Source organism: Penicillium psychrosexuale, assembly GCF_028828465.1.
Source record: "Penicillium psychrosexuale strain IBT 29551 chromosome Unknown utg000003l, whole genome shotgun sequence".
NCBI classification, from domain to species: Eukaryota; Fungi; Ascomycota; class Eurotiomycetes; order Eurotiales; family Aspergillaceae; genus Penicillium; species Penicillium psychrosexuale.
Window position 1 is genome coordinate 4280217 of NW_026643188.1, and position 12288 is coordinate 4292504.

A 12288-nucleotide genomic window follows, 5' to 3' on the forward strand; every position below is an offset into this window, starting at 1 on the left:
AACAGTCCAAACCGCCAGTCGTGCCATACTCTGCACCAAGGTCCAAAGAGCTGGTGAGATTGCCAGTGCTTTTTGCATGATGAGAGAAAACATAGCGAGACGCTTAGAGGATGGAGCCAAGGGCAACACAGGGGAGGCCGAGACCGATGAGGTCGGAATTCTGTAAGATAGGTTAGTTGTAGTCGATAGAACGTGGATATGGGAGTACTAACGGCGCTGGAAGGAGAGTTCTGGCAGCAGGCAATGTTCTGCTTGCACTTCTGGTTGATGAGATCCTGGATGGGGACACCAATGAGGACGGGGATCTGGAGATCCAGCTTGGAGCACTGGTCGAAGAGACCGAGGCCAGAAGCACCGGATCCAGAGCCGATCAGGTTGCTGAGGGTACCGCCGAGGATGCCAGAGTTGATGTCGGTGGTGTCACCGGCGTAGACAGCCTTGTTGCAGCAAGAGAGCTGGGCCTGGTCACCACACTTGGCCTGAGCCTGCTTGACAGTCATGTTGTCGGGGACAGCGAAGCGAACGTCGGTGTTGCCCTTGTTGCCGACACCGTTGCCGGAACCAGCACCACCAGCGGAGGAACCTCCAGGGGGAAGAGCGTAGACAGTGGCAGCGAGGCCGAGGACAATGGCGGAGAGAGAGAACTGCATTGTGACGGTGGATTTGGATTTGAACGAGAGAAGACTCGGAGAGTATAGAAGATTGAAGAATAGAAGGAAAGAGTGAAAGAGAGTGTTTGATGTGGATGAAGAAAAAACCAAACGAGGGCGATGAATCACCTCATCTTTATAGATTTGACTGGCGGTCTGTGAGTCGCCCTGACTCCATACTCTAGGGCCAAATTGTTTTGTTTCCTGCCAAGATGATATCCAGTATGTCCCCGGAATGTTACTGGTTAGGAAGGGGAGAGGGAGATCGCTCCACTCCGCAGGGCTTGCAGGCCAACGAGGGAGCTCCTGTGGAGGCTCCTGGTATGGATCTACTGCCAGGTTCTCACTTCATGCGACTAGGGACAACCCTGGCATTCCCTTGCCCTCGCTCACCTGCCTAGTCGAGGGGAGTGTCCGCAATTTGCTGTAATGTTTGGATGAAAACAGGTGTAATCCAGATACAGCTATGCTGTACCTTCTCTAACTACAAACATTCATAGCCCGTAAACCTAATCAAAGTAAGCTTAAGCTCTTCAAGTGGGTCTAAGGGCGTCCCTGGAGACTTCGATTTCCCAGTACAGGGGCTTTTCTCCCTTTCATTGGACTTGCACTTCAGAAGCTAAGGCATGTAACGAATATACTACTTACTCATCGGAGGCACCTGACTCTACTGAGAAGGCTGGGATTCTTCCTCCAGTGGTCGAATCTCTGTAGGAGGATCATCTGCAAGGGTTGCTGCACCCCGGGCACTAAACCTACGTAGGGAGAAAACCAAGACACTCCCTTCATTGTTTAATTTCCTTTAAACTACGAGGAATTGAGCACTGTAATGGGAATCACGAGCCATTCCCGTGAAGTCTCCGATTGGGATCTCGCTTCCCCCCGAGAATAATGGTGCCGATTACGACCAAGCTTCCCCCTGGCGGCTTCTCACAGACTTGAATCGGTCTTGTTTGCATGGTTTGAAGTTACACTTCTTGTGCCCTTCACTAGATTTTTAATCAAGTAATCTATTCCCTTAGTCTATCTATAGTCTGCATTGCTAGTGTACCTTACTTCTCAATTTAGTCCCACGTCGCATTTTCTAATCAAGTCTTCGATAACCTCGAGAATGGCCGGGATCTTGCTAGATTCATTCAAAATGCATATCGCAATCTTATTGAGAGTAAGCATCGATAAATTGTAGTGACACTTGAATGAGGACGATATGGAGAATGTAGTGGAAAATGACGCCTGGCGTCCTTTGCCCTGCCCACAGTATCAGATAGTACGTCATTCTAGTAGAGTAGCTGGTAGCCAATGGCCCAATAGTCGTTACTTGGGGGTAATTCCCTAACTAGTGAATTGCAACGCTGATTGATAGTAAACCAGCTGTTCTAGTAGTCTTCACGTAATGAATATACCAAAATCTCATGATAGGTCAGATAATTCTCTCTACATCTCCAATAATCGTTTGATTGTAATCTTCTTCTTATTATACTTCTCGCTGAAGTGGTTGGGGTCGAAAATATTTGTTTGTGTCGAGGTTCTGGATATATATTTTGTCGGAGTACTATGGTTCTAAGATATAACACCCAACATGTATATTGAAGACCTACAATAACTGCATAACAATAAGAATAGTGTTTTTAAATGCATAATTATTCAATCATAACCGTATTATCTACAAATTTTTTCAATGGTTTTTATACCTATGGTGGCATATGGTGCTAACCAAATGGTCGAAATGTTTCTCTCCCAACGCCTGTTCAATTAAATCCGAAAAATATCGAAATTAGATCACCATTTCTAGCAAAAGGATTTAAGGTTGCGATTGATCCGATCGAGTATTCCTTTTAGTGTTGACCAGGCATATTATATGGGGTATACGTCGGCTCCAAATGCGGGTGTGAGATCCGCTATCTAGGGATGTATGGAGAACCAGGGTGCCTGCCGCTTGCTAAACTTCTATAAAGCATCTATCTAACGAGATTCTGTTTACATTAGTTCAAAATATAAATAAATCAAGGGAACAGATCTGAAGGCGCATCTCCCGAGAACACCTCCAACCCCGAAACGAAATCGTTCCATAGCATCTTCGAAGTCATGGGCGCATTGCTATATGGCTGGACACCAGAAGCCCTCAAGATATCATTCATCCGAGGAAGTAAGACATCAACTGCCTGAGCTTCCATTTCGCGTTGAATTTCTCTGCTAAGTCCACCTTGTTCAACATACCACGCAGAGTCTTCCTTAAAAACCCCGCTCTCATAAAGGTTAAGCAAGCTCGGGTTAATACTGGCATCTATAGCAGCTTCATAGGCCATCCTGTGACCAATCGCCTCAATTAATGGAAGAGCGAGCGGAAGGATATTCCGGTTGAACCGCTCGCTTCGGTGAATCCCCTTGGCACCTTGTTGAAGGAGATCCCTAGCTTCGGAGAACAGAGAGGCCTCATGCCGAGCAATGGGGCTGGTAGAATCGTTCGGTGGCGGCATTTGATATCGACCGAGTAATAGTTCCGATGCGAGTCCTGTGTTTCACGGTTAGTCTTTCTCGATAATTTTCAAGTTCCAGACACGTACGGATGGCGAGGACGCGGATATCGCCCTCTGCAGTCGATGCGCCGCGCATTTCCAGCTAAAATTTGAATTAGTCAACCGTAAAAGGAGTAAGTAATACTAAGATCTTACCTCCATCTGAAGGAGTTGATTATGCTCATAATGCCCATGCCACCCACACCGCTCATTCATAGCGGTGATGCTTTTGCTGAAATGTCCCAGTGCTATCGCCTTGAAAGCTGTGGCTATACCATGGCGCACTCGGGGGTCAACGCTCTGTTCTCGGAACGCCATCGCTGCAGAAACTAGGAATGCTTCTAGCACACTATACTGGGCGATAGCATGGAGGATGGGCATATGTTGAGTCCGGAAATCAATCACTGCCATCGGGCTTCCATCCTGGCCACTAACAAACCTGTTCTGGCTGAAACAGGCGGCATTGTATGCGGCGAGCTTGAGTGATGGGATGACACACCCGGAGAGGAAGAGAGTGCCCACTGCAACACGGTGAATCGAGGATAAGAACTCTTCGCGCTTGTTTTCTGTTCCTTCCACGCTACCAAGTAAGGCAGATTTTGGTAGGCGAACGTGATCAAAGTATGTGAGAGCATGATCGACTGGATGCGCACCAGTTCGTGGAGGCAAGGCCCTTTTTATAGATTAGCCCTTATAGTTCAGGTATGGAAGGGTGCTTGTGGCTCACTTCGATATAACACCCTTACACATCTCTTTTCCGTTTCCAAGTTGGACTAGGAATGGCCGGATTCCGCAGTCTTTATCTCCACTCACAAGACGAGCCATCACAATTGCAACAACTGGAATACCGCCCCTTGGAGTGGTTGGCGGCATGACCCTGAGATTATCTGTCAGACAATTTCAGAACTGGATGCTCATATTCCGCAGCTTACTTTGCATCGTTTGGGGAAGGAGTATGAAGGTCGATGTCACCATCAGGCAGAATAGTTGCGGTTGTCTGTATATTCCGTGCATCTAATCCATGATTCACTTCGGTCAACATGAATTGTGCCCTGAATATCAGCCCCGTTAGCTATAAATCTTCGAAGATTTGCTTAGGGATAGACCCACGAGATATCGAAATCCAAAGCGGATTGGAGGATCCGGTGGAGCTCTGGACGTTCCAATGCAAAAGGAGCCAGCGTGCCCACAAATAAATTGCACTGAATACTAAGGAGGGTAAAAGCTCCACCATCAAGTGTTATTAGAGGCTCTCGGTGTAGCTTCCAGAATTTGGGAGTGAGGTATAAAACATCCTTAAGCGTCAGGCCTGTTATAGTTAGTGGTTGAATATAGTGGCGGAAGATAAGTAGGGAATACCATATGCATTAGCAAAAGCCTTGGCCCTTTGGTAACTCAGTCTGGTAGATTCCTCCAGACTTAAAGAGCGTGGGGCTGGCTTGAAGAGCTCCGAACGTGCTAGACCCTCCATGGCGGGATCTACCTGCTGTAGCTGCAGCAGAAGCTGCTGTAATCCGTTCTCCATAGTGGGCAGTTATTCTGTATGAAGGGTTTGAATATATTCACTATCGAAAAGGGAACACTTAGGGGTATATAAACCACCCGAGAGAAACTACTTTATGCATCTCAGCAGGGTTAGCCAGCAATATCCCGCTTTTTTTTTTTCGATAGACCTGATCGGTGCTGAACTTTAGAACATAAGGCATACGTACTAGCATAGTGGATCGACAGAAAAGATAATGCCAGTTTCTAGTTATAGGATTTAGCGACTCATCATTCGATGCTGCCTTCGGCTTTTCCTGTCTATTTATGGAAGCCCAACTCTTTCTACAGATCCAGCCGAAACAGATCGGTATATTCGGATCAATAACACGATATTATGCTGAATATTAGGAACATGTGGATTCTGTCAAATTCATGGCTAGCTGGGTCTCCATTTTTTATTGACTAGGGTGGATCCAAGGTATAGTTTGTCTCGCGTGAGGATCGAATATAAGTGGATTTGCTGACCGCTAGAACAAAAATAGGTTTAACTAGCCTGTTGATCGATGAAGTTGGTGAGATCGATCTAAATATCTTAAAGTTTCGGATCTTGAAGTTTGCATTGATCTATGTTCGATAGAACCTTGAATCCGGAGAAGTCGGAGTGAATACTAGGTCCAGATGCGTTATCGGCTACTCCGGAGATTCGTATTCAATTATTTCTTTTCCATTGCATGTGTATTGAGGAGCCTTATCATTGTGGAAGACCGTGTTCTCGTATAGAGTACTTTTACTGTGTATGCGGGCTATGCATGCAAGATCCCCACTGCTAGAGGGAATATACTTCTCACTATCTTCATACAATGAGTACTCCTTACATAGCGCCACGGAACGAATCTTCACTGTATCTTCCTGTACGATCAATGCAAGTGTAGTTCAGCACAGCCACATAACGTATTTCACCACCGAGTGGGCGTCGATTAATTTAAACCCTTCTTCTTCAACCACCCACTATGCCACCAATTCGCTCTCAACGCTCTAGAAATTTAATAGAGCAAGAGGGTAGGATTTTACTAGCTATCCAGGCTTTTAAGAATCAAGAAACCTCTTCAATTTGTGAAGTGGCGCGCCGTTTCGAAATCCCTTGTACTACCTTACAACGGCGCCTTGCCGGTGATACCTTTCGTCCTGAAACACGCGCTAACAACCATAAGTTAACTGAAAGTGAGGAGGAATCGCTTTAAAAATGGATACTCTCTATGGATTCTCGTGGAGCAGCCCCCCAGCCCTCTTTCGTATAAGATATGGCGAATCTTCTCCTCTATTAACGCGGAACCACCCCAGTCCCTTCGGTTAGCGAAAATTGGGTTATAAAGTTTATAAAACGGCATCCTCTCCTTTCCTCCTGATTCTCGAAGTATTATAATTATAAGCGCGCGAAATGTGAAGACCTAAGGATTATTAGAGAGTAGTTTGATCTAGTTCAAAAAACCATTCTTTAGTATAGAATTGATCTAGATAATATTTATAACTTCAATAAGACAGGTTTTACTATAGGATTAACTGTAATAGTAAAGGCTATAACTAGATATAAATACTATAGTCGGCGATCGCTTTTATAGCCTAGAAATCGCGAGTAGGTAACTACAATTGAGTATATAAATGCCTTAGGTTAGGTACTACCTCTATATATTATCTTTAGGGATAAAACATTTCTTAAATCTTAGTTCGATAGCCTTCTAGAGAACTAGCTGGTTTAGTACCCTTTTTACCCAATCGGGTACTTTCGAAGCTAAATATCTAGCTTTAAACGCCTACCCCCCCTCTAAGCCGGGGTAGTGAATTAAGCCGGAATTTTACCCTAAAAACCCCTCTTATAGAGAAAGACCTACGTCGATAGGCTTTATCAATTAAAGCTTTACTTCGTATAAGATCTCGAAGCCTACCTAGCCCGTCAGATCGTACATTAAACCAGCTTATGAAAGGCTTCTGTCTTATAATGCAAGGTACTATCTTACTCGCCGAAGAAAATAAGGAATTACGTGCCGCCAACGAGAAGCAGAAGCAAAAGCATACTCAATCCTAAAGGTAGATACCTACTGAAGAAGGCATCTCAGTTCAAGAAGCATCTGTATTAATTATATAGCAACAGGAAGCAACTGAAGCACCTCCCCCGGCCCTGGCATACCTGGAGAATCGGCTATTCAGCCACGTACGCGGCCCCCCCCCCCCCGGGGGGTGCGGAATATGCAGATTACCAGGGCATAGAAGAGAAAAATGTTTAGATAGACAAATTAGTTAGTTGAATTAATTTAATGGCGTTTTGGTTGAGATATTTACATTTAAAATTGGTAGGTTGGGATGGGTGGCCCACTCGGTGGTGAAATACGTTAGCTGATATCTCTATTCAAGCTCATGCTACATACTCAAAAACCAATAAATCAACTCAATGTGCATTATCTATATCAGCAAGAGTTTACCACACAAAATTATTAGATATCGAAAAGATACAGTGACAAGTTTTATTCCATACCACAATGAAAGAGGTTGCTTGATTAGCCCAGCTCATAATCGAAAGTACCTGAGACTCATGCTCAAGCGAACCATCCCCGAGGAGACCGGCATTGTTGGATATTTCGAACAGGTACTGTAGACGACAATTAGCATAGTGATGATGCAGACAGATCACACAATGCAGCACTTACGGTTATAATTGCAATTGTCTCGGTCAGCGTAAGCCTACAGCTTCGATGCCGCGAATCTTGCCCTGGCTTAGTGGAAAGTTTGGCCATGTACATGACCTTACCGATATTTTCGCGTAGAATTACCTCGACAAGCTCGTATGGTACTCCTTTGAGTTCGGCCTCGAACATATTAGTTAGTTTCCGAATATCGGGCTGTGATCGGACTGACCCAATCTAATACGGCAAGATGTGCTAAGCATGTAGGGGTAGTTATACAAAGATCAAGACATTGATATTATATATTAGCGATTGACTTTCAATTACGTCCAAATCATATTCTTCAAGAATAAACGAGTCGTATATAATTATTCCCCAGAAAAAAAACAAGTTTGATCAGGTCGAGCCCTAGTTCGCATTGCTTTGCATTCAATACATGCAATGGAACAAATGACAATCAGACAAAATGAATTAAAGTTCTGTTTCTCAGAAATTGAACAAGAAGATTATTAGATGAAAAGCGCCAGAAGGGAAATACCAAAAGCCCAGAGACTACACAAGGGTAGTTTCGATCCAACATTTCCGTAAGCGACAGTTTCAGTTGGCTCGGATCCTGAAGGCTTGGAGACAGTGATCCCAGGGGCAGTTGGCGGAAGAGAAGAGGTGGGCTTGCAGCTAGTTGTCATCTTCGAGGAGGACGCGTGCGCATAGTGATGGGTCTTGGAAGGAGTACTGGTCGTAGTAACAACCACCAGATTCACAGATGTTGTAGAGGAACAAGTGACTGTGCTGAACCCAACGAGCGGCACAGTTGCTGTGTGCAAGGCCCAGCTGATAGTGGTACAAGGAGTCTGAGGGACAGTCGTGGCTACACCAACAGTCTCAACAAAGGTACGTGTGTTGCCAGTGATTTGAGGGCCAGCAGTGGTCTTGGGAACGAGGGGAGAAGTGCAGGTTGTAGCGATGTCTACAATAGCAGGGTTCTCCGGGACGAAGGGGGCGCAAATACCAGCGAAGTAAGCAAGGGCGGAATCTTCCTCCGTCTGGGAGGTGCTCCAGGCCCGAATGCACCCGCTAACTTTGTCCGTAAACTCGGTGGATGGGCAGAAGCATCCCACGTCGCTGTTGGAGTCACACTTAGGAATGGAGAGCCATGTGTTGAGACACTTGGGGACCACGTTGGGGCAAGGGGCAGTAACAGCGGGCGGGCTGGGCGCGATTGGGGTTGGGGTACTAATTGGAGTAGTGTGCGAATGGACGAAATGAGATGTTGTGCAGCTTGTGCTAGGGGTTTGCACGGGCGTAGACGAGGTGCAACTTGTGCTAGTGGACGTTTGCACGGGCATAGACGAGGTGCAACTTGTGCTAGTGGACGTTTGCACGGGCGTAGACGAGCAGGGCGTGCTTGACAGTGGATGTGTAGAGGTAGTAAGAACGGTTGAAGAACTAGGGCATTCAGTTGCAGTTGATGCCCATTTAGTGACGATGATCTCCTCGGTAGTCCAGACTGTGGAAGTCGTCATATGGTGCCAAGAATGGCTAGTCGTAGGAACCTCCGGCACAGACGAGGTCCAATGGAAAGGAGGCAAGGAAGCAGTCGACTTCGGGGGTCCGAATGAACCGTCTGCACGGGCGTAGATGGGCAGACTGTGGTTGACAGTGGATATGTAGATGTAATCAAAACAGTTGAATGAGCAGGACAGTTAGTTACGGTTGGTGGGCATTGAGTGATGGTGATCTCCTCGGTAGTCCAGACCGTGGAAGTCGTCCAATGCTGGAATGAGCTGCTAGTCGTAGGAACATGCGGCACGGATGAGGTCCAATGGAAAGGAGGCAAAGAAACAGTCGAGCTCGGGCTAGGCTCAGAGTGAGAGTGAGAGTGAGAGTGAGAGTGAGAGTGAGGGGGTTCAATGACAGGAACTGGTGGCTTGGACCCAGTAGAGCAGTCAAAGTCGATTGAATGGATCTCGAGATCACAATCACCGAACTTGCTCTCTTCGGGAAGCGTGAACTCGACTGAAACAGCACCGCCACACTGGTCATTGCCGACATCGGTTCCCTTGTACGAGCTCGAAGTGACGTGGTGACAGGAAGAACCATCAGGCATCTCATAGATGATGAAGATATCAGTGTTCCGGGAAGTTGAAAGATGGAAGTTTCGGATTGAGAATGGAGCGTCGGCGGCGGAAATCTTGATTGTCCAGTCATCATCACGAGAAAGCTTTCCCCCAAGACAAGTACCCTTAAAGTAGTTAGAATCAATAGCATTTTGCATGTTCAAGAGCGACCTACCCCGTAACTAGATCCATGACAGCCATTCTTGGGCTCGAGCCCAACGAAGTGGAAGCCTTCAAAGCTCCAATTGTCACCGTTTGCCAACTCAGACAGGTCAAAGCCTTTCTGCTGAACATCCGAGCACTGATTGTCGGTATTCTCTGGACTGGTGTAGCAGACATCGGTACCCCACCACTAAGATATCCAAAGTCAGATCTGTACTCTGAGTTGTAGAATGGAAATACTCACAAGGCCAGCCGGATGGGCTAGTGCAGCGCTAAAAAGCGAAAGAAGAGCAATTCCCTTCATAACGGGCAAAGCTATATTAGTAGAAGCTAGTAATTAAAATAATATAATAAAATGAGTGAATGACGCGAGTTGGGCGTGGGTGTAAAAAGAACGTGGCGAGGTTTGTCGATTGGATGTTGGATGGAGAGCTTCCAAAAGTGCCAGGACATGGTCCTTTTTAACCTCAAATAAGATATTCGGACGAACTACTTCTACTCGGGCTCTACTGTCAACAAAATCAGAAAGTAGAAAGGAATGTCAGCCACAACAGCACAGGAATTCCCCATCAATTCAATGGTGAGAGCTCATACTCGTGAAGCAGCTGGCTTCACTGAAATCAGGGATCTCACATCGCTGTAGTTCAGGGAATCAATGCAGGGGGAACATTCCAGTGCTAGAAGCCCCGAAAGACCAATCAGAGCAGTCGGTAACTATCCCCGAGCTATAGGGCTCGCTCGCTCAAAATCACCCGCAAGCCCAAGGGGTTGGGAATTATGCAAGGAGCTACATCTTTCAATTTATTTAGCAGTTTGGAAAGACATGTTCAGGTTAGAGCAATTTGTATCCTAGAGTCTCTAAACACTTTCCTAGTTATGAATGAGCTAGGCTAGATGCCACTATGAATGACTCTATTAGTACTATTGTAGGTTTGTGACGGGCATTCGGTTTCAAGTGAAAATGTTCAGTTTTCCTTCAGATTCCCTAGATATATCAAAGCCTGTATCTATAGTTCGATTGTTTCAATCCACGAGGCATTGAAATAAGTGGAAGAGATCTAAAACAGGGCAAACTAAATATACATTCCTGCTCGCGCATTCCACCAACAGTTGCCTAACAAGTAACCATTTCATTTTCTCTTGATAATTGTATTATATCAAATACAGCTTGGGCAAAGTCCACACATAAATCTGTTGTTGACTATTTGTATGCCCGCGGGAAGCTCTAAAGGGAACTTATATCGAGTGGAGAAGATAGCGCACCACGGATAGCAAGATATTTGCATGTTCGAAGAGTATGCTCCTGAGATCGTGCTGCTGAGATGATTGTCTGAGTGCCAGTCCTGCAGTCTGCACTGTATCTCGAAGCCAATCAGTAGCAAATCCGAAATCTAGAAATCAGTCCGTTGAAGAGCACAGAAAGCTGAACTGCAAAGTATTTCAGCATTGTAATGATCTAAGCTTCATCCGAAAGAAAAGCGATCCATTCAATCAAGTTAAACACAGCGCCGTCGTGGAGGATGTAGGGGCAGTCCTCGACTCGACTTAGACGCTAATCCAATTCGGGATTAGCGTACACATTGAATCATTTAGGCAGGCGGTGACGTTTAAGTGACCGCACGGACCCTCTATTTCGACTGGGTAGATCGCATCCACCGATCTCTTTCTCTTTTGTCAATTGTTTATCTGACTGCAAGTATCGTTCCTTTTATTGCTCAGCATGTCTGACTCGCCAGAAGTTTCCGAATCTGTTCCACAGGAGCGCGCCAGTGGCTCGCCCAGCCCTGCTTCGTCGGGCCTTGAGACGGAAGCCAAGCATGACATCGACAGTCAGAAAGACCAGGCGGAAAAGAATGACCCCCAACCCACCGAAGAACTGGAGATCCCCGCATCCAAGTCGCAACCCGATGAACCAGAGCAAGATGAAGTGACATCTGCACCACCACTCCCCGACGAAGTCCCACCTCCACTTCCCGCCGAGGCTCCGCCTGCGAAGGCCGAGGACGATGGATGGGAACCTGCATGGGACGCCACTGCAGGGGCATATTACTTTTACAACCGCTTCACTAGAGTCTCCCAGTGGGAAAACCCTCGCGTGCCACAGGTCCCAGGAGTCCCGGAAATCCCAGCAGCACCCGGCACAGAAGACGCAGCCCCGAAAAAAGAGCCAATCCTTGGTGGCTACAATCCCGCCATCCACGGCAATTACGACCCCACCGCATCGTACGCACAATACCACGAAGAGCCAGCACAGTCCGCGAACGCAGCCGGATTCGAACCCTCCGCAGCATATGCAGCTACCGGCACATTTAACCGCTTTACTGGACGATGGCAAGCTGCAACAATCAATCCGGAAAATCATAATGATGAGAACAAGTCTCGAAGACAGATGAACGCTTTCTTCGACGTTGATGCCGCGGCAAATAGCCATGACGGTCGGAGCTTGCGCGCCGAGCGCAGTGCAAGGAAGCTAACAAAGCAAGAATTGAAGCAGTTCAAGGAGAAGCGTCGTGAAAAGAAGGAGGAGAAGAGGCGGGCTTGGCTCAGGGATTAATGGTGTGTGGCTAGCTGTTTGTTTTAGTTCTGGGAGGAGGAAGGGAGGGTTATTCGATGTATTCTCTCGTTGCCACCGGTCGCATTGCAATTTCGGAGCTTTTTGATACCATCTCACCGGATGTGA

The 12288-nt window shown here is 46.6% G+C and overlaps 4 protein-coding genes across 4 annotated transcripts; 1 reads left to right on the top strand and 3 right to left on the bottom strand.

Annotated features, from left to right (window-relative positions):
* Nucleotides 1–103: 103 nt before the first annotated feature.
* N7518_005470 (hydrophobin family protein) lies at nt 104–650 on the bottom strand (the record flags this gene model as incomplete). Its single annotated transcript, XM_057186397.1, has 2 exons — nt 104–160; nt 213–650. The coding sequence occupies 2 exons, from the start codon at nt 648–650 to the stop codon at nt 104–106; spliced, it is 495 nt and encodes a 164-aa protein (XP_057043167.1).
* Nucleotides 651–2653: 2003 nt separating this feature from the next.
* On the bottom strand, nt 2654–4691 carry N7518_005471 (putative acyl-CoA oxidase; the record flags this gene model as incomplete). Its single annotated transcript, XM_057186398.1, has 7 exons — nt 2654–3162; nt 3215–3269; nt 3323–3839; nt 3894–4043; nt 4099–4218; nt 4277–4475; nt 4526–4691. The coding sequence occupies 7 exons, from the start codon at nt 4689–4691 to the stop codon at nt 2654–2656; spliced, it is 1716 nt and encodes a 571-aa protein (XP_057043168.1).
* Nucleotides 4692–7838: 3147 nt separating this feature from the next.
* N7518_005472 (uncharacterized protein) lies at nt 7839–9912 on the bottom strand (the record flags this gene model as incomplete). The annotated part of the gene is made up of 4 exons (XM_057186399.1): nt 7839–8836; nt 8896–9571; nt 9622–9798; nt 9853–9912. The coding sequence occupies 4 exons, from the start codon at nt 9910–9912 to the stop codon at nt 7839–7841; spliced, it is 1911 nt and encodes a 636-aa protein (XP_057043169.1).
* Nucleotides 9913–11328: 1416 nt separating this feature from the next.
* On the top strand, nt 11329–12162 carry N7518_005473 (WW domain-containing protein; the record flags this gene model as incomplete). Its single annotated transcript, XM_057186400.1, has 1 exon — nt 11329–12162. The coding sequence occupies one exon, from the start codon at nt 11329–11331 to the stop codon at nt 12160–12162; it is 834 nt and encodes a 277-aa protein (XP_057043170.1).
* Between the last annotated feature and the right edge of the window lie 126 nt (nt 12163–12288).